This window comes from Natator depressus, chromosome 1, assembly GCF_965152275.1.
Source record: "Natator depressus isolate rNatDep1 chromosome 1, rNatDep2.hap1, whole genome shotgun sequence".
NCBI lineage: Eukaryota > Metazoa > Chordata > Testudines > Cheloniidae > Natator > Natator depressus.
This window is the reverse complement of record NC_134234.1, coordinates 1,176,503-1,198,797: the sequence shown is the minus strand read 5'-3', so window position 1 is coordinate 1,198,797 and position 22,295 is coordinate 1,176,503. Positions and strand designations below refer to the sequence as shown.

At 45.6% G+C, this 22,295-nt stretch overlaps 1 protein-coding gene across 1 annotated transcript; it reads left to right on the top strand.

Annotated features, from left to right (window-relative positions):
* Positions 1–20,734: 20,734 nt before the first annotated feature.
* On the top strand, positions 20,735–21,682 carry LOC141994463 (olfactory receptor 52E4-like). The gene has a single exon (XM_074964727.1). The coding sequence runs from the start codon at positions 20,735–20,737 to the stop codon at positions 21,680–21,682; it is 948 nt and encodes a 315-aa protein (XP_074820828.1).
* The last annotated feature ends 613 nt before the right edge of the window (positions 21,683–22,295 follow it).

The following is a 22,295-nucleotide window of genomic DNA, read 5'->3' as shown; positions in this document are numbered from 1 at the left end:
AAAGTGATCAGGAACAGTCAGCATGGATTCACAAAGGGCAAGTAATGCCTGACTAATCTAATTGTCTTCTATGATGAGATAACTGGTTCTGTGGATGAAGGGAAAGCAGTGGACGTGTTATTCCTTGACTTTAGCAAAGCTTTTGACATGGTCTCCCACAGTATTCTTGTCAGCAAGTTAAAGACGTATGGGCTGGATGGATGCACTACAAGGTGGGTAGAAAGTTGGCTAGATTGTCGGGCTGAAAGGGTAGTGATCAATGGCTCCATGTGTAGTTGGCAGCCGGTAACTTGCAGAGTGCCCCAAGGGTCGGTCCTGGGGCCGGTTTTGTTCAATATCTTCATTAATGATCTGGAGGATGGTGTGAATTGCACCCTCAGCAAGTTTGCGGATGACACTAAACTGGGAGGAGAGGTAGATACACTGGAGTGTAGGGATAGGATACAGAGGCACCTAGACAAATTGGAGGATTGGGCCAAAAGAAATCTTATGAGGTTCAAGAAGGACAAGTGCAGAGTCCTGCACTTAGGACGGAAGAATCCCATGCACCGCTACAGACTAGAGACCGAATGGCTAGGCAGCAGTTCTGCAGAGAAGGTCCTAGGGGTTACAGTGGACGAGAAGCTGGATATGAGTCAACAGTGTGCCTTTATTGCCAAGAAGGCCAATGGCATTTTGGGGTTTATAAGTAGGGGCATTTCCAGCAGATCGAGGGACGTGATTGTTCCCCTCTATTCGACATTGGTGAGGCCTCGTCTGGAGTCCTGTGTCCAGTTTTGGGCCCCACACTACAAGAAGGATGTGAAAAAATTGGAGAGAGTCCAGCGAAGGGCAACAAAAACGATTAGGGGACTGGAACACATGACTTATGAGGAGAGGCTGAGGGAACTGGGATTGTTTAGTCTGCAGAAGAGAAGAATGAGGGGGGATTTGATAGCTGCTTTCAACTATCTGAAAGGTGGATCCAAAGAGCATGGATCTAGACTATTCTCAGTGATAGCAGATGACAGGAGAAGGAGTAATCTTCTCAAGTTGCAGTGGGGGAGGCTTAGGTTGGATATTAAGAAAAACTTTTTCACTAGCAGTGTGGTGAAACACTGAAATGCGTTACCTAGGGAGGTGGTGGAATCCCCTTCCTTAGAAGTTTTGAAGGTCAGGCTTGACAAAGCCCTGGCTGGGATGATTTAGTTGGGGATTGGTCCTGCTCTGGGCAGGGGGTTCGACTAGATGACCTCCACAGGTCCCTTCCAACTCTGATATTCTATGATTCTATGATTCCTTCAGAGAAACCCAGCTCGATCAGTTCTGGAACAAGAGAACTTGGGGAAACACAGACGGCAGAGGAGCCACATTTGGGGGAAGAAAATATCTTGTGACACTTTCCTGGCTTGGCCCTTTCCCCTTCCTCATCTGTGTAGCAGCTCCAGGTTTGCTGGGGTACTGCTGGGGGAGAACCCTGAGGTAAAGGGGCACCAGGGTCCGGGAGGGACACGGGGCCTGAGGCAGGCGAGCTACCGGCCAGCAGAGGACACTTCGAGGCTGAAAAGGTGCCCATTCCCAGACGACCAGCAGGAGGCACCGACGGGTGAGTCTGCACCCTGCTACAATATTCATAACTTCAGATACAAAGATGATATATGCACATAAATGGAATATTCATACTTAACGAATCAGAGCTTTCCCATTGACACCTGGCAGGACATTCTTTGTATAAGATATGTTGCAATTGTATAACACTGGTAGCAACAATGATAAAAATGGTCATATTCAATCATACAGCGTCACACCATGTTCTCATCCCATGATGGCGCTACAGCTGCTAGCCACCTAAGGAAGGGGCTTTGCTAACAAGCTGCGCAGATCTAAATTCTCTCAGACCTAAATTACCTCAGACCTAAATTCTGGTGGGATTCTCCAAGAAGTTGTTCCCCTGTCCTGTCCCTCTCCCCAGCAGGCCCGTTCTGCTAGGGGTTCTCAGACCACTCCTTTTGGATGGAGCCTTGCAAGGCAGGAATGCATTTGTGTACATGTGCGACCATGTATGTATGTGTTCACATGCATCTGTGTGTGTGTCCATGTGTGTCCGTGTGTTTGTTGCACGTTGGTCCATGTATGTGTGTGTGTGTGTCTGAGCATTTCAATCTGTGTGTGCGCGTGCGCATATTAGTGTGTGTGTGTGGACGGGCATCTGTTTATTTGCTCCCCCAGGATATCCCATAGCCCAGTGGTTTAGGGCCCTCACCTGGAATGTGGGAGACCCAGATTCAAACCCCTGTTCTGCTGATGGTTTAGTTGTAGAAAGTGGAACAGCTCTAGACAGAGAGACTGACTGAGGCCCCCCGAGAATAGCCATTTGTCTGCTGGTCAGGGCACTCACGTGGGACATGGGAGACCTGTGTTTAATACCCTGCTCCAAATCATGTAGAGCAGAGGTTTTGGATCCGGGGCTCCCATGTCTTTCTCGAGTCTCTCACAAGAAAGCGCTGACCTGTCTTAGGCACCTGGCTCCAGGAGAGGGTTCACAGCTGGTAATCCCACATGGAAACAGGCAGCTCTCTCCAGCCCATTAGCCAAGTTCCTAGAGGTTCAAATCAGTGGGAGACAGGTGCTTAAGGACTGTGAACAGGCTTTGGAGACCAGAGTGTCTGAGATGGAGGAGATAGGGGAGAGAGAGAGGTACATAGATGAGACTTCCTGGGACAGAGAAAAACGGTTCCCCCACCCAGTCTGACAGGCTCTGTGCTGTTGAGTGGAGTGAGCCCGAGTGGTCTCCCTCCGAGCAGGAGAGCGAGGGACCATTACATGTCCCTTGGAGAGCGGAGCCTAGATTGCCCTTTCCCCCTCACCGGAAGTACCGGGGTGTGGCCGGAAGCATCAGAGGCCGGCCCTGCAGCACAGTTGCAGGAGAGGCTGTGGAGGAGAAGGACGCTCTGCCGGTTCGGCCGCATCCCCGAGAGGAACCCTCACCGGGCGGGGCCCAATCTACGGCACCGATGAGGACTGGCCCAGAGTACCTGCTGCCATCTCCCCCAAGGAGCCAGAAGAGGCCTGGAGGCGAGAGGTACCGAACCCGGGGGTGGCAGGAAGTGGCCCAGGGGCAGCCCTGAAGCAGCCGGCTGCAGAGCCAGGGGTGGCCCAGTCAGCGTGTTGTGGCTGGATCCCTGCCGATGCAGGAGCAGCCGATCCTGCCCCGGCCAGGGCCATGGGCTGGGAAGCAGTGGAGTAGAGTGGGCCCGTGTCCCCCTGCCAACCCACCCCCCTTGGCTGATCCCCTACCCTGTGCAGGGAGGCTCTAGCCCTGAAGAGGAGCTTCCCTTATCGGTCACCCTTTGAGACTGTCTGCTTGCCGGCAACGTGAACCTACTCAAGTCCAGGCCCCAGCTCGCCTGTGGACTGTCTGCTTGCTGGCTCCCTGAGCTCTTCCCAGGGCCCAGCCAGCCTGGATAGACTCTGTTTAAGGGCTGACTACTTGAGCTACCCAAGCCCAGGCTAAAGCCTGACAAGGACTATTAATCGCCCAGCCCAATTGTGGGGCTCTGGGCTGTCTTGCAGATTCCGATCCGGGCCAGACCGGACTAGCCCGAGTGGTCTTCCTCCGAGCGGGAGAGCGAGGGACCATTACAAGGAGGATGAAAGTCTCAGAAGGAGAACATTCAATTGGAGCAGTTGGGACCCTCTTTTCAGACAATCTCGTGGCATCCTCTCTCACTCAGCATATTTCTTCGCAGGAGGGAACTCCATGTGCATATTGGGAAGAGACAGGTAATAGTTAGAGGGGATTCAATCGTTAGGAACATAGCTAGCTGGGTTTGTGATGACCAGAAGAACTGCATGGTGACTTGCCTGCCAGCTGCAAAGCTTGCAGATCTCTTGAGACATCTAGATAGACTTATGGGTAGTGCTGAGTAGGAGCCAGTGGTTGTTGTACATGGAGGTACCAATGACATAGGGAAGGATAGGAGAGAGGTCCTGAAGGCCACATTTAGGCCACTAGGTAAGAGTTTGAAGTCCTTGACCTCTATGGTAACATTCTCTGAGATGCTGCCACTTCAAGGCACATGACAACTGAGACAAGCAGAACTGCAGGGTCTCAATGTATGGATGAGATGATGGTATAGGAAGAAGGGGTTTAGATTTACTAGGAACTGGGGAACCTTTTGGGAAAGGAGGAGCCTGTACAAGAAAGATGGGCTCCACCTAAACCAATATGGAACCAGATTGCTGGCATTTAAAATTAACAAGGTCATATAGCAGTTTTAAACTGAGGGATGCGGGAAAGCCAAGAGGTATGGAGGAGCATGTGGTCTGGAAAGAGACATCCCTTAGGGGAGGATCGGTTAATGGAGATTCTCTTTGTCCTCGTAAGGAAGAGACCCTGGAAGACGATAAAATATCGGCAGGATCTGATAAGAAACAGTCTAATGGAAAAGGAAGCCATTAAATAACATTATGCAATGGCAGACAGTTTAAAAGTGACAATATTTTAAAGTCCTTATACACAAATGCTAGATGTGAAAATAATAAGATGGGTGAAATAGAGTGTCTCGTATTAAATTAGGATATTGATAGAACAGGCATCACAGAAAGTTGGCGGAATGAGGATAGTCAATGGAATACAGTAATACCAGGGTACAAAATATATCAGAAGAACAGAACAGATTGTGCTGGTAGGGGAGGGGCACTATAAGTGAAAGGGCAGAATCAAATGAAGTAAAAATCTTAAATGAACCAAACTGTGCCATAAAATCCTTATGAACAGTAATTCCATGCTCGGATAAGAAGACTACAGCAGTAGGGATATATACTACTGACCACCTGACTAGGGTGGTGATAATTACTGCGAAATGTTCAGGGAGATTAGAGAGGCTATAATTTTTTTTAAAAAAACCTCAATAATTATGGGGGATCTCCATAGTAGTAGTATACCACTCGATAGCTTTCATCACCATACGTTTTTGACAGGTTTCCACACCCCATTTAGGGCTTGTGTCCCACCCTCCATCCCCATTTCCGTTGGCACCGAAGATTGGCGCCATTGGCCATTTAGAAAAAAAATTCTTATGTTTGAATAGGAGGAGTCTTGTGTGTGTTTGTGCTTTGATACATTTAGAGAAAAAGGTTGGAAGACCAGAGTGAGGGAGTTTAAGATTAAAAAAGAAAGTTTGGGTAAGGTTTAGAGGAAAGAAAAGTTATTGGGTGAGGTTGAGTAAGAAGAGATGATGGTAAAGGCCTTGTTTGGCATGTTATTAAAGAATAGAAAGAGAACTGAAAGAAAAGGAGATTTTTGTTTTTAAAGGGTTAGTTTGAAAGAAGAGAGACAAGTTATTAAAGGAATGAGGGATGATTGAAAAGGCCTAGTTTGGAATGTAACCTCAATAAGGATTCTTGAAAATACAGTCAACTCTCCTGGGCTCCTTTCCCCCTCATGTTATTCCCCCTGGGGATCCTGCCCATCAGTTCCCCGAGGGAGTCAAAGTCTGCTTTTCAAAAGTCCAGCGTCCGTATTCTGCTGCTCTTCTTTCTTCCCTGTCTCAGGAACCTGAACTCGACCATTTCATGGTCACTGCCTCCCAGGTTTTCCATCCACTTTTGCTTCCCCTACTAATTCTTCCCCGTTTGTGAGCAGCAGGTCAAGAAGAGCTCTGCCCCGAGTTGGTTCCTCCAGCACTTGCACCAGGAAATTGTCCCCTACATTTTCCAAAAACTTCCGCGATGTCTGTGCACCACTGTATTACTCTCCCTGCAGATATTAGGGTGATTGAAGTCTCCCATGAGAACCAGGGCCTGCGATCTAGTGACATCCGTGACTTGCCAGAAGAAAGGCTCGTCCACCTCATCCCCCTGCTCCGGTGGTCTATAGCAGACTCCCACTACGACATCACCCTTGTTGCTCACGCTTCTAAATTCAGTCCAGAGACTCTCAGGTTTTTCTGCAGTTTCATACAGCAGCTCTGAGCAGTCATACTGCTCCCTTACATACAATGCAAGTCCCCCACCTTTTCTGCCCTGCCTGTCCTTCCTGAACAGTTTATATCCATCCATGACAGTACTCCAGTCATGTGAGTTATCCCACCAAGTCTCTGTTATTCCAATCACATCCTAATTCCTTGACTGTGCCAGGACTTTCAGTTCTCCCTGCTTGTTTCCCAGGCTCCTTGCATTTGTGTATAGGCACTTGAGATAACTCGCTGATCGTCCCTCTTTCTCAGTATGAGGCACGAGCCCTGCCCTCTCGCGTGCTCCTGCTCATGCTTCCTCCCGGTACCCCACTTCCTCACTTACCTCAGGGCTTTGGTCTCCTTCCCCCGGTGAACCTATTTTAAAGCCCTCCTCCCTAGGTTAGCCAGCCTGCTTGCGAAGATGCTCCTCCCTCTCTTCGTTAGGTGGAGCCCGTCTCTGCCTAGCACTCCTCCTTCTTGCAACACCATCCCATGGTCAAAGAATCCAAAGCCTTCTCTCCGACACCACCTGCGTTGACTTCCACAATTCGACGATCTCTACCAGGCCTTTTCCTTCCACAGGGAGGATGGACGAGAACACCACTTGCACCTCAAACTCCTTTATCCTTCTTCCCAGAGCCATGTAGTCTGCAGTGATCCGCTCAAGGTCATTCTTGGCAGTATCATTGGTGCCCATGTGGAGAAGCAGGAAGGGGTAGCGATCCGAGGGCTTGATGAGTCTCGGCAGTCTCTCCATCACATCGTGAATCCTAGCTCCTGGCAAGCAGTAGACTTCTCGGTTTTCCCGGTTAGGGCCCAGATAGATGACTCAGTCCCCCTGAGGAGAGAGTCCCTCACCACCACCACCCGCCTCCTCCTCTTGGGAGCAGTGGTCGTGGAACCCCCAACCCTAGGACAGCGCATCTCATGCCTTCCAATTGGCGGAGTCTCCTTCTGTTCCCTTCCCTCAGATGCATCATCTAGTCCACTCTCCGCATTAGTATCTGTAGAGAGAACATGAAAACAGTTACTTACCTGTATCTGCGTTGCTGGTACATGGACGCTCCCCTTTCTTCTTCTGGAGGTCACATGCTGCCAAATTTCTTCACCGTCCTCCTGTCCCCGCTGCGCAACCTGCTCTGAATCTTCAGAACGTTGTGTCTGTTGAAGCATATCCTGACGTCTGTCCATGAAATCTTCAGTTTCTCTTTTGCAACGCAAGGTCGATACCTGTTGCTCCAGACCTTGAACCTTCTCTTCCAAGATGGAGACCAGCTTGCACTTTGTACAGACAAAGTCGCTTCTGTCCTGTGGAAGAAAGACAAACATGGCAAGGATTGCTTAGAGTGGAGCAATTACAGCCCAAGGCTGGGGTTCTTTTCCACACTCAGGGAAACCAAATCAGCAAAACAGAGAAGATTTTGGTTTAACCCCCTGGCTAACCACAAGTCATACAAGCAATTCCCTTAGACCCTCCGGTTTCCCAGGATCACCACCAGAGCCATTCGTTATAGGGAGAAATGAAAACCAATTTCCCAGTCCCAGGTCAATATGCAAATTAAATCTTACCCACAAATCATGCTGTTGCCAATCCTTTAGTATCTGAAATCTAAAGGTTTATTCATAAAAGGGAAAAGATAGAGATGAGAGCTAGAATTGAATAAAGGGAAGTATTTACGTACATTACTGGGAAAGTTCTTGGTTCAGGCTTGTAGCAGTGATGGAATAAACTGCAGCTTCAAATCAAGTCTCTGGAGTACATGGAAAGCCTGGATGGGTCATTCAGCCCTTTGTTCAGAGCTTCAGTTTGTAGCAAAGTCCCTCCAGAGGTATGAAGCGTGAGTCAAGACAAGATGGAGATGAGGCCGCTGCCTTTCATCGCCACTTCCAGGTGTAAGAACACCTCTTTGTTCTTACTGTGGAAAATCACAGCAAAATGGTGTTCAGAGTCACATGGGCAAGTCACATGTCCATGCATGCCTCAGTTCTTTACAGGCGGAAGCCATTGCTCACATGCTATCTTGAACATCCCCAGGAAGACTTCTTATGTGCATTGGAGTCTTCCAAGGCCCATTGTCAGTTAAGTGTTTCTTGATTGGGCATTTAATTTGCAAATTCCTTTCTCAAGAAGCTGACCAAATGGTTTACTAAGGCTACTTCAGAATCAAAACACATTGATCTACAAGTACATAGCCAATATTCATAACTTCAACTACAAAAATAATACACACACACACAAAGATAGCAGAATCATAATTAGCAAACCATAACCTTTCCATAGACACCTTACACAATAACCTTTGTACAATATTTGCTGCAAATATATAACAGTGGTTGCACCAATGATCTGTAAGGTTATATTAATAATGTCACACACGTTTTCAGACATTTGATCACAGGGCTGATCTACAAAGTGCTAAAAGGTACACCAAACTTTACAAGAACAACTGTGGGTATGACTACAATTAGAATGATTTGCAACACTTGGGAGTTATTTGTTCAAAATCTAAAGAGGGGCTTCGGCACTCCGCCTCCGCATTAGTCAGTGACCAAGGTGAAGAAGGGGTGGATTTTTTGCATGGCCATACCCTGGGGTTGGGAAGCAGCTCCACAGGGGGCTAGCCAACACGGGAAGTCCCCTTACATCTTTATCTCCCCAGACCCTGTCATAGCAAGACCCCAAAGATGATTTTAGACTGAGATCCTTCCTGAAAGAGACACTGAGGGGAAAGGTAAACCAGTAGTTAAACACATGTTAAGGTTTAGAAAGGAGTTGAAAGACACAATGGGTATTGAACAAACTGTCCAAGCACAAGGTGTGGTGTAATAAAAATACCTGGAAATGCCTACCTGTGATAAAGGATTTGCTTTTATTGTGAAATCTCATAATGCAAAGTTAGTTGCTAATGGTAAATCTTATCACAAAAAAATTTGGTACGGATGGTAAACCTATGAAAAGATGTAGCAGGCATGATTTGGGGGGAAAGCTTTTGGACATACTAGGAGTAATCAACAAGAAGCCGTATGTGCCTTTTGCTTCTCAGCTAACAACTGTTCACAGGCACGAAGCTTGTCACAGGAGGGAAATGATAATAAACCTTGTCTTCTGTTGGGAGGGGGGAAACTGAGGCACAACACCTCATGGCATTGACTCATATATGTATTGAGTTTTCACTAGTTGGAAAAGCACAATGATTAACAATGTTGCACAGAAAGTACATTTGCTGACTTTTGAGATCACTAGGCTGATCTACAAAGTGTTGAAAGGTACACAGAAGTTAGCAAGAACACCTGTGGATAACACTGCAATGTTTGATTTCAGAGCAGTAGCCATGTTAGTCTTTGTCAGCAAAAATAACGAGGAGTCCTTGTGGCACTTTTTAGAGACTAACAAATTGATTGGGCATAAGCTTTCATGGGCTAGAACCCACTTCATCAGATGCATGGAGCGGAAAATACAGGAGCAGGTATAAATACATGAAAAGGTGTGAATTGCCTTATGAATGTGATATATGCCATCATGTGCCAGCAATGCCCCTCTGCTATGTACATTGGCCAGACTGGACAGTCTCTACGCAAAAGAATAAATGGATGCAAATCGGACATAAGGAATTATAACGTTCAGAAACCAGTAGGAGAACACTTCAATCTCCCTGGTCACTCAATAGCAGACCTAAAAATGGCAATTCTTCAACAAAAAAATTCAGAATCAGATTCCAACGGGAAACTGCAGAACTAGAATTTATTTGCAAACTGGACACCATCAGATTAGGCCTGAAGAAAGACTGGGAGTGGTTGGGTCATTACGAAACCTAAACCTAATTTCCCCAATATGAATTTCCCCCTACTGTTACTCACACCTTCTTGTCAACTGTCTGAAATGGGCCACTCTTATTACCACTCCAAAAGATAGTTTTTCTCTCCTGGTATCCTGCTGTCAATTGAATTGTGCTGATAGACTGACATCACACTTGGTAAGGCAATTCACATCTTTTCATGTGTTTATACCTGCTCCTGTATTTTCCACTCCATGCATCTCATGAAGTGGGTTCTAGCCCATGAAAGCTTATGGCCAAATACATTTGTTAGTCTCTAAGATGCCACAAGGATGCCTCATTGTTTTTACTACAATGTTTGTAACACTTGGGAGTTGTATGGTCAAAAAGTCAAGAGAGCCTTGTGCACACTGCTTCTGCATCAGTCAGTAACTTACTCTCCTTCGGTAAACTAACGGGGGATGTGTGATTCTCTGTTCCCCAAAGCAACACCCTGTCTTCACCATATTTACCACAGGGTGATATGATTATGATATGATTTTTACAAAGTATATAAAATATGTTATGTATGATACCAATGGAAAATTTATGATTTCCTGAATATGATTACCCTATTTGTATGCATGTATCATTTTTGTACTTAAAGTTCTGAAAGCATGCAATGGGATGTGGCCAGCTCATGAGCCAGTGGATTCCATCTTGTGGCTCTTCTTTTCCACTAACTGTGCTGGGAGCTTTGGCTTGGAAAAATGAAGCTCCCTCTGCATGGCAGAAGCAATAAAATGTGGAAGCGACATCATCACTTGGCCTCACTCCCCTCACAAATGAACGTGTTAGAAACTGGGATTGAAGTGGAGCTGTGTTCCCAGGCTGAAGGGAGGTCTAGCCTGTGTCTGGAAGATTGGAGGATTGTTTATACCATCAGGATGACACACTGGTTGATTCAAAGCCTGTCTAGTGTATAGAACTTATTTTGTAATTTTGTTTTTTTCTCAGATTTCAACTTTGTTCTTTACACTATTACTTATAATCATTTAACAGCCGATCTTTCTGTAATTAATAAATCTGATTTCTATTTTTTTTACTTAATACAGGTTGTCGTTTGAAACATAAAAGGGAAATCTGCTCAGGCTGATGTATTGTCCTCTTCACATTGAGGGAGTGGCAGACTGGGAGATAAAGTTACACTGGTCAGTCTTTTGGCCAGGGCAAGATGGTACAGCTCTTGGGTCCTAGGCTGGGGAGCTGGGGGGAACTGGCTGGAGCCTCTCTATTGTTGTTCCATGCATGGCTGGGGAAAGCATTCATGTAACTGCAGCTGGGTGTGTCCCTGTCTGTGTATGGCCGTGTAAGTGCAAGACCTGAGTGGATTGCATCTTGTCACAGCCTCACAGTGTGAGAGGGGGCCCAGACTGGTGTGCCAGAGTGCTTGGCAGTCCCCATTTCCAGGTTGAACCGCAGAGAATTGCTTCCCACCCTGCCCCCAATGAACAGTCCCTGCAAGACCATGAGTCCATTTTCCTGTTGTCATGTGGTCACTTAGTGAGAGAGAGATGGTGCTTATGGAAGGGAAGTCAGGATATTTGGGTTCTGTCAGTTTTTCTCCACGTGACCTTGTACAAGTCATTTCTCCCCGTGCCTCAGCTTACTGAATAGTGAAATGGGGATGGATCAGAGTGACTTTCTTTTGTTAGGTGTTTTGAAGATCACTCAATCAAAGGTGCTACACAGCAGGATGATACTTACTGATAAGAAGTACTGATCTCTGATCCTTAGCGACAGCCCCATGTGATTGCTGTAAATGCTTGTTTCTCCTCTTAGTCAACTTTCTCCAGATCTCTCTGTCTATTATCTACCGATGTTTCCTGAGAATGTACAGGATATCAGACCCTCTGGAGAGTTAGGTATTATCCCTAGTTTTCTTCTCATTACCTATAATTTTTAAATGTATACACACAAACGTACAGAGCAGCCAATTCCTCTCTGACTCAGCATGGAGCCAATGAGTTCTCATCTCCCTTTGGGAAGGTTCCTTAATTACTGTTTACTCCTAAAGCTGGATAATTAGCACATAAGCACAGGCATGCTTGTCTGCAGCCTGTTTATGTTCAGATGCCCCCTTCTCCTCTCGAGGCTGAGCGAACCCCACTGGGATTACACAGAGCTATATTATAAACTACGCACACCCCTGTGTCTGCTCTTGGCATGGGATATTACTTGAGATGCTGGGGTGAGAGAGGTGTAGGACACGGCTACCTGAGGGGGATTCCTTGGGAGGACGCTTCCGTCTCAGAATTCACAGGTACCCATCTCTTGCTGAGGAGCTCACCAGATCGACAAGCCCCATGCAAGGTGGGTGTGGTGGGATAGAGAGTAAGTTTGTGGTTCTTTCCGCTCTGCACAACCATGAGAAATCCAAGGGCCCTTGCCATCAGTGATGAGTTTGCTAAAGAATCACTAGCCAAAATGTCATTCTTTTCTCTGCACCCCTGCTCATTCCGCCTAATGGCCTCCAGCCCCAAGGTAGTGCATTTCAGTGTCACAGTGAATCCTTCAGGATGAAAGATGTTATTAGATGTGCAATACAAGGCCAAATTCTGAGACCACAGCCTGCGCTGTGCTCAGGCCCCAGTGAGGCAAATCTTCCCTTGGAGAAAGAACCGAGAACAGACGTCAGAAGCCAACTGTATGTTAATGCATAGACACGGTCACCCCCTACTCTTGTATTTCAGGACTCTGTCTGTTAATGGGGCAGAGGGACAGGGGCTGTTACCTGACTTTTATCTGCTGGAAAGCTTGGAGGTGTTAGGGCTCCTCACTCGAACAATAATGAGAATTTTTAACATGGGTAACACGTACTTTGTCCTAGCTTCATTCCAGAAGTCGGCTGAACTGTTATGTGTGAAGGTATCAAAAAACCTTGACTATAGGTTATGCTACCAGCACCACCTGCAATGGCCAATCAAATTTTGAATCCCGTTCTTCTATGCTCCTCTCTCCAACAATGTTGGCAGGAAGGAGTTCTTCAGACCAAATATGAATTATGTTAGCAATTATCTTTTCTCAATGTTATAAGTTCAGACTTTCAATGTAATTAAATGTTTCCTTGTTCATGTTATGAGACACACTAATTATAAATGCCTGATCTACTTTCTTTATCAATAGATCCATAGGGTTTAACGTCAGAAGGAACCTTTTGATGATCCTGTCTGACCTCCTGTAAAACACCGGCCTATTTAATTTCACTCAATTACCTCTGTATTGAGCCAAAAGACTTATGTGTGACTAAGACCTGGTCGACACTAGGATTTTCCATCATAGATTGATAGAGCCATGGAGTTATAAGGGAACAAAAAGGAAAGCTAGTATATCCTCCTGACATGATGCAGGATTTGTTTTGTCTTAGTCATCTAAGACTGATGGCTATTCACACCTCTTTGGAAAACCTCCACAGAAGGAGCTTCCATGACTTCCCTTGGAGTCTGTTCCATTGGCCTCCTGTTCTTAAAGTTAGGAAGATTTCCCTGAAACTTAATTTAAATTTGCTATGCTGGACTTTGAACCCATTGGCTCTTCTCCTGCGCCTCTGTGGTAACGCAGAATAAATTTACTCTGCCTTTTGATGGCAGCCTTTCAAGAATTGGAAGACCACCCTCATGTCCCCCATTAATCACCTCTTTTCCATATAAACATACGGATTCCTTCAGCTTGCTCATACAGTTTGCATTCCATTCTTTGCATAACATATGTTACTTGCCTATGGATCCTTTCCAGTTTTTCTACATCCTTTCTATACATTGGTGATCAAAACTGGACACATGAGTCCAATTGAGACCTAACTAGCACTGAGTAGAGGAATAATATCACATGCCATGACTTTCATGTAACACTTCTTCTAATATAACCTAACATTGCATTTGCCTTTTTTGAAACAGCAAAAAAATCCACACCTTAGAAAGATGTAGCTATATCATAGAATCATGGAACTGGAAGGGACCTCAAGAGGTCATCAAGTCCAGTCCCCTACACTCGTGGCAGGACCAGCACCATCTAGAACATCCCTGACAGGTTTTTGTCTAACCTACTCCTAAAGATCTGCAATGATGGACATTCCGCAACCTCCCTGCTTTCCCTAACCACCCTGACAGTCAGGAAGCTTTTCCGAATGTCCATCCTAAACCACACTTGCTGCAATTTAATTCCATTGCTCCTTGTCTTGTCTTCACAAGTTAAGGAGAACACTTTTTCTCCCTCCATGTAACACCTTTTAGGTATTTGGAAATTGTTATCATGTCCCTCCTCAGTCTTCTCTTTTTCAGACTAAGCAAACCTAGCTCTTTCAGTCTTCCCTCAGAGGTCATGTTTTCAACACCCCGAATCATCCTTTTCTCCAGTTTTTCCAGATCATTTTGAATGTTTATCCGATTCTCCAGAGGACTGGCAACCCCTCCCAATGTGGCATCATCTGGAAACTTAATAACTTTACTGTCCATGACATGAACTAAATAGTTGATGATAGGTTTCAGAGTAACATCCGTGTTAGTCTGTATTCGCAAAAAGAAAAGGAGGACTTGTGGCACCTTAGAGACTAACCAATTTATTTGAGCATAAGCTTTTGTGAGCTACAGCTCACTTCATCGGATGCATACTGTGGAAAGTGTAGAAGATCTTTTTATACACACAAAGCATGAAAAAATACCTCCCCCCACCCCACCCTCCTGCTGGTAATAGCTAATCTAAAGTGATCTCTCTCCTTACAATGTGTATGATAATCAAGGTGGGGCATTTCCAGCACAAATCCAGGGTTTAACAAGAACATCTGGGGGGGGGGGGTAAGAAAAAACAAGGGGAAATAGGTTACCTTGCATAATGACTTAGCCACTCCCAGTCCCTATTCAAGCCTAAGTTAATTGTATCCAATTTGCAAATGAATTCCAATTCAGCAGTCTCTCGCTGGAGTCTGGATTTGAAGTTTTTTTATTGTAATATCACAACTTTCATGTCTGTAATCGCGTCATCAGAGAGATTGAAGTGTTCTCTGACTGGTTTATGAATGTTATAATTCTTGACATCTGATTTGTGTCCATTTATGCTTTTACATAGAGACTGTCCAGTTTGACCAATGCACATGGCAGAGGGGCATTGCTGGCACAGGATGGCATATATCGCATTGGTGGATGTGCAGGTGAACGAGCCTCTGATAGTGTGGCTGATGTTATTAGGCCCTGTGATGGTGTCCCCTGAATAGATATGTGGGCACAGTTGGCAACGGGCTTTGTTGCAAGGATAGGTTCCTGGGTTAGTGGTTCTGTTGTGTGGTATGTGGTTGCTGGTGAGTATTTGCTTCAGGTTGAGGGGCTGTCTGTTGGCAAGGACTGGCCTGTCTCCCAAGATCTGTCAGAGTGTTGGGTCATCCTTCAGGATAGGTTGTAGATCCTTAATAATGCATTGGAGGGGTTTTAGTTGGGGGCTGAAGGTGACGGCTAGTGGCGTTCTGTTATTTTCTTTGTTAGGCCTGTCCTGTAGTAGGTGACTTCTGGGAACTCTTCTGGCTCTATCAATCTGTTTCTTCACTTCCACAGGTGGGTATTGTAGTTGTAAGAATGCTTGATAGAGATCTTGTAGGTGTTTGTCTCTGTCTGAGGGGTTGGAGCAAATGCGGTTGTATCGCAGAGCTTGGCTGTAGACGATGGATCGTGTGGTGTGGTCAGGGTGAAAGCTGGAGGCATGTAGGTAGGAATAGCGGTCAGTAGGTTTCCGGTATAGGGTGGTGTTTATGTGACCATTGTAAATTAGCACTGTAGTGTCCAGGAAGTGGATCTCTTGTGCGGACTGGACCAGGCTGAGGTTGATGGTGGGATGGAAATTGTTGAAATCATGGTGGAATTCCTCAAGGAGTTCTTTTCCATGGGTCCAGATGATGAAGATGTCATCAATATAGCGCAAGTAGAGTAGGGGCGTTAGGGGACGAGAGCTGAGGAAGCGTTGTTCTAAGTCAGCCATAAAAATGTTGACATCCTGTGGGGCCATGCGGGCACCCATAGCAGTGCCGCTGATTTGAAGACTGGACTTCTACATAGAGTGCTTCCGCCGACGTGCACGGGCTGAAATTGTGGAAAAGCAGCATCACTTGCCCCCTAACCTCAGCCGTGCGGAACACAATGCCATCCACAGCCTCAGAAACAACTCTGACATTATAATCAAAAAGGCTGACAAAGGAGGTGCTGTTGTCATCATGAATAGGTCAGTTTGACATGTTCTGTTCTTGACAAAGCCATGCTGACTTTCACTTATCACCCTATGGTCTTCTAGATATTTGCAAATAGATTCCTTAATTATTTGCTCCATTATGTTACCTGGTACAGAAGTTAAACTGACCGGTCTGTAATTGCCTGGGTTGCCCTTTTCCCCCTTTTTATAGATAGCCACAATATGTGCTCTTATCCAGTCTTCCAGAATCTCCCCTGTCTTCCATGACTTTTCAAAGAGAACAGCTAATCCCTCAGCTATCTCCACAGTCAGTTCCTTCAGAGTATTCTTGGATGCATTTCGTGAGGCCCTGGTGACTTGACGACATCTAACATGTTCAAGTAACATTTAACTTGTTCTTTCCCTATTTTGGCATCTGAACCAACCCCATTTTCATAGACATTCTCTTGGTTAGGTGTCCAAACACCACCAAACTTTTTGCTGAACATAGCAACAAAGAAGTCATTAAGCACCTCTGCCATTTCCACATTTTTTGTTATTGTTTTCCCCTCTTCATTTAGTAACAGACCTACCCTGTCCTTGCTCTTCCGCTTCCTTCTAAGGTATATGTAGCATGTTTTCTCCTTACCCTTTATGTCTCTAGCTACTTTGATCTCATTTTGTGCCTTGGCCTATCTAATTTTGCACCTACGTCCGTGTGTTATTTGTTTATAGTCCTGCTTTTAAATTTAACCATGTTTCACCTTTTTGTAGGATCCTTTTTTCTTTTTGATCATTCAAGATCTCCTGGTTAAGCCATTGTGGTCTCTTGCCATACTTCCTGTCTTTCCTACGAAGTGAGATCATTTGCTCTTGTGCCCTTAATAATGCCTCCCTGAGAAACTGCCAGCTCTCTTCTATTGTTTTTCCCCGTAGACTTGCTTCCTGTGAGATCTTACCGACAAACTCCCTGAGTTTGCTAAAGTCTGCCTTCTTAAAATCCATTGTCTTTATTTTGCTGTTTTCCCTCCTACCCTTCCTTAGTATCATGAACTCTGACATTTCATGGTCACTTTCCTGCAAGCTACCCTCCACTTACAAATTCTCAACCAGTTCCTCCTTCTATGTCAAAATCATGTCCAGAAAAGCCTCTCTCCTGGTAGCTTTCTCCAGCTTCTGGAACCAAAAAAATATCTCCAATACATTCCAAGAACTTGCTGGATAATCTGCGCCCTGGTGTAGACAGCATTAGATGAATTCTCCCATCCACCTAGCTACCACCTCTCGGGGATTACCTCTGCTGATGGGAGAACCCCTTCCCTCTGTGTAAATCTTGTCTATATGGAAGTGCTATTGCCTCGTCTATGCAGCATTTGAAGTGTAAAAAACCTTTCAAGCAGATCTTCCAGAAAACATCCAGTCTGGATCTGACAACATGGGGAACGGGAGAATCCCACACTTCCCCTCTCAGTGTGTGCTCATGTTTAGGCACCCTCAGTGCTAACTATTTGACCCTAATTTCAAGCTGGAATTTGCCTGGCTTCAGTTTCCAGCCCTTTGGAGGTCTTGCTCAGCATTTCTCTGGTAGCCCGCTATTACCCAGAGTTTCCTCCCCATGAAAGTCTCTGCTTGAGCATCTTAGTGATAACTGAGGGAGATATACACGTTCAAGTCTCATGATCCTGCTTTTTCTCCATCCTCCAATCATTTTTGTGGCTCTTTTCTGCCCCCTCTCCAAGTTTTCAACATTTTGTTTCAAATGTGGACTGCAGGACTGGATGCAGTTTGTTTCACCCCATCATCCTTTTATGCTACGGTGTCGCACTGGGAGCTCACGATGAGTTGATTGTCCACAATGTCCACTGAATCCTTTTTAGGGTCCTTGCGTTCCATAATACAGTGCTGTCGTGTGGGGGTCTGACCTGCATTCCCTGTTCCAAGAGGATCAATTTGCATTTGACTGAATTGAAACATTTTGTTTACATGGGAACCACTTTCCAAATTCTCCAGATCAATCATTATGCCTGCCCTGGCTGCCTCATTGCGACTATATTCCTAATCTTTGGGTCATCCACAAATTTTATCTGCAGTGATTTTCTACTTCCTTCCAGATCACAGAATCATAGAATATCAGGGTTTGAAGGGACCTCATGAGGTAATTTAGTGCAACCCCCTGATCAAAGCAGGACCAATCCCCAATGAAATCATCCCAGCCAAGCCTTTGTCAAGCCTGACCTTAAAAACCTAAAGGAAGGAGATTCCACCACCTCCCTAGGTAACGCATTCCAGTGCTTCACCACCCTCCTAGTGAAAAAGTTTTCCTAATGTCTAACCTAAATCTCGCACACTGCAGCTAGAGAGCATTACTCCTTGTTCTGTCATCTGCTACCACTGAGAACAGTCTAGATCCATCTTCTTTGGAACCCCTTTTCAGGTAGTTGAAAGCAGCTATCAAATCCCCCATCATTCTTCTCTTCAGCACACTAAACAATCCCAGTTCCCTCAGCCTCTTCTCATAAGTCATGTGTTCCAGGCCCCTAATCATATTTGTTGTCCTCTGCAGGACACTTTCTAATTTTTTCACATCCTTCTTGTAGTGTGGGGCCCAAAACTGGACATAGTACTCCAGGTGAGACCTCACCAATGTTGAATAAAGGGGAATGATCACATCCCTAGATCTGCTGGCAATGCCCCTACTTATACTTCCCAAAATGCCATTGGCCTTCTTGGCAACAAGGGCACACTGTTGACTCATATCCATCTTCTCAGACACTGTAAGCCCTATGTCCTTTTCTGCAGAACTGCTGCCGAGCCATTCGGTCCCTAGTCTGTAGTGGTGCATGGGATTCTTCCGTCCTAAGTGCGGGACTCTTTACTTGTCCTTGCTGAACCTCATCAGATTACTTTTGGCCCAATCCTCTAATTAGTCTACATCCCTCTGTATCCTATGCGTACCCTCCAGCATATTTAGCTCTCCTCCCAGGTTAGTGTCATCTGAAAATTTGCTGAGGGTGCAATGCACAGCATCCTCCAGATCACGGATGAAAATATTGAATAACCTCGCCCTACAACTGACCCCTTCAGAACCATACTACAAAAAGCCCCATATACTGAGAAAGGCCTGTTGAGAACAGCTTTCTGAGCTCCATCATTTAGCAAGTTTTCAGTCCATTATGCATGTTCTCTACTGATATTGTAAAGTATTAACTTTTTCTACTCAATATTTTCCCCTACTAAATCAAATGCCTCTGAGAAATCAAGGTGAGTTGCATCTGCTTTGTTCCCTTGATCCACCAATTGTGTACCCTTGGTGAAGCAAAGTGTACTTTCATAAAAGTATGAAATCAGTTTTATTTGACAAGATCTGTTTTGCATAAAACCTGTTGGTGACTGCCATTACTTACATTTCTAGACTTTTTTTGAACTAATCCCGTACCAGCTTTTCCATTGTTCCTTCACCTTGTCAGTTCTTTTATAAATAAACCTTTCCCTTTATTTTTTAATACTTCCCATTTAACAGAGGAATGGACATAAAACTTTTCTAGGACTTCTCTTGTTGTTAATATACTGAATAACCTCCTTTTTATGATCCATAGCCCTGCCAAACATGGAGTTTTCCTGCAGTTTTAATGCCCTTATCAGTTTTCATAACTTACCGTTTCTATTCTTGGCTATCTATTTAACCTTTTTCTCTTTGGTACATATTACTTCCCCTCCCCCCAATGGCTGCCTTCATTTTACCATTGAACTGGGTTTTTACCCAGAGTTGTTCACTTTGTTGACTGTGGAATCATGAATTTTCCACTATCTAATAAGCTGTTCTCAAAGAATCACCAATTTTCATTCATATTTTTGTGTCTAAATTTTTCCTCCCAATCAGTTTTGCTGACAATTTGCCTCAGCTTTTGGGAATTAGTCGTCTTGGAGCACTAAGTGTCTATAGTTGGGAACTGGTTGGGAACTGTGCGTTTGAATGTAAATCAAATTCATTTTTTTAATTTTCCTCTCCTATATCATATGCTCTCTTCTTTGTCTCTTGTTGTCAAGTAAAGAGTCCCAGACTTTTCTATCTCTTTCCATATGGCAACCTCCTCTTTTCTCAAAGCCTGTCTTGGAAATCCCTTTTGTATATTCATATGTCCTTAATAGAGACTGGGTGACCAAAATTGAACACACATCCCAAACATGTTATTCTTCATTCCATATCTTAGGGATCTCAGCATTGCTTTTATTTTGTCCACTGCTGCAAATGAGCAATTGTTTCTCTTGAGCTGCTGTCTATGGCACCCAGATCTTTTCCCTGAGGTATGCTCTCGTTGGGATGTTTCTTCCAACCTATGTCTTGGGAAAAGTTTGTTTTTTTTCACTCTCAGATTTCGAGCAACTGGATGAATGGGGAACTCCCTTCAGTATGGACTCCCTATCCTGGCTCTCACTGGATTAAGGAACAATGACGGATAAACAGTATCCAGACTTGTGTTTCCTGCTGGTGTCTCTTCAGGTTCTCCACCACAAAGTGTGGGAATTATTAACTCAGAGAACACCACAAAATATGGAATTGGATTTAGTAGGATTATTGTTCATAGTTATTTTCTCTGAGTAATTAAAATGTAATTTTTCAGTGTGTTCAGAGAGATTAATCTGCTTCTCCCATGAGAACAGCCTCCACTAGTACATGTAGTGTCTCATATTAACGTTGTCTCTCCATTCAGGCATTTCTACTGTGACCATCACCCGAGACCCTGGGAACACACAGAAAGTGAGAGGAACATATTGTACACGCAGGAGACAGCCTTATGCCTCAGAGTTGGACACCTTCTCCCCTGCTCCATGTCAGAATCCAACACAACCAACTTCACCAACCCCTCCACCTTCATCCTGCTGGGCATTCCTGGCCTAGAGGCAGCCCATGTCTGGATCTCCATCCCCTTCTGCTCCATGTACATCATAGCCATCTTGGGGAACTTCACCATCCTGTTCATCGTGAAGAGGGAGCCGAGCCTCCACGGTCCCATGTTCTATTTCCTATTCATGCTGGCCATCACCGATCTGGTCATGTCCACATCCACCCTGCCCAAAATGCTGAGCATCTTCTGGTTCAATTCCAGGGAGATCAGTTTCAGTGCCTGCCTCACCCAGATGTACTTCGTTCACTGCTTCTCAGGGATGGAGTCTGGAATCCTTGTGGCCATGGCTTTGGATCGCTACGTGGCCATCTGCCATCCCCTGAGACATTCCACCATCCTGACAAACTCCCTGGTGGCCAAGATCGGCCTGGCCGTGGTGCTGCGCAGTGTCATACTAACATTACCCTACCCCTTCCTGGCAAGGCGCTTGCCATATTGCAGAACCAACATCATCCCCAACACCTATTGTGCACATCTAGCTGTGGTGAAGCTGGCCTGCGCTGACATCCGCATCAGTAGTTACTATGGCGTGTTTGATCTTTTCTCTGTGATCGGAGTAGATGTGTTTTCTATCACCGTGTCCTATACTCAGATCCTCCAGGCCATCTTCCGCCTCCCAACAAAGGATGCCCGGCTCAAAACTTTTGGGACCTGCATCTCTCATCTTTGTGCCATCTTTGCTTTGTACCTCCCAATTTTCTTCTTCTCTCTTACACAGCGGTTTGGCCACAATGTGCCACTGTATTTACACATTCTCTTTACCAGTGTGTACCAGGTGGTGCCCCCTGTGCTACACCCCATGATTTACGGGGTGAGGACCAAACAGATCCGGGGCAGGCTGCTCCAGCTCTTTACTCATAAAGAGACCTAAATATTTTCTCCTTGTGCTCTGGCTCTCAGATTGAGCTTTGTGCAGAGCTAGTTGGTGCATGGTGCTGGGGCCTCTTCCTTGGATCACTTACTGGACAGAGAGAGAGACACTGTACCCTTTTCTGTCCTTACTGTGCTGTATCAATATGATGATTTGGGGAATCAGTCTATACTACACTGGGCTACCACCTGTCTAATTGCTCACAGGTGGATCCCTGAAATTACAGTCTTACCCCATCTCTTCTGTCAAGCCTCAACCCTGTTGTGTGTCCAGCCCCAGTACGAGCTGCCGGTGAAGGAAAGAGGCAAGGCTGCCGTGGCTGGAGCAGCAGAAGAAACCCTCAGCTCAGGGTCTGCAAGCCCTAGTCACAGCCACAGAGCAGAAGCAGGAGCTGAAGGAGGAGGGGGCAGAGGAGCCCTACTCATTTTGTCTCGTCCATCTTCCATACTGCTTCTGCCCAGGGGTTCTCTTATTTCCCCTCTCCTTGAAAGAACCTCAGGGGGCAGGTTTCTTTCTCTCTGCTCCCTGACCCTATAGGGCTTGCTCTCTTCCCTTGACATCCCTTTCCCTTTCTGGACATAGAGACGGGTTACGCGGCACCACCGGTACAGTC

What these genes read in the sequence shown, in the direction of transcription:
- LOC141994463 (XM_074964727.1), top strand. Translation starts at nt 20,735, where the DNA reads ATGTCAGAATCCAACACAACCAACTTCACCAACCCCTCCACCTTCATC.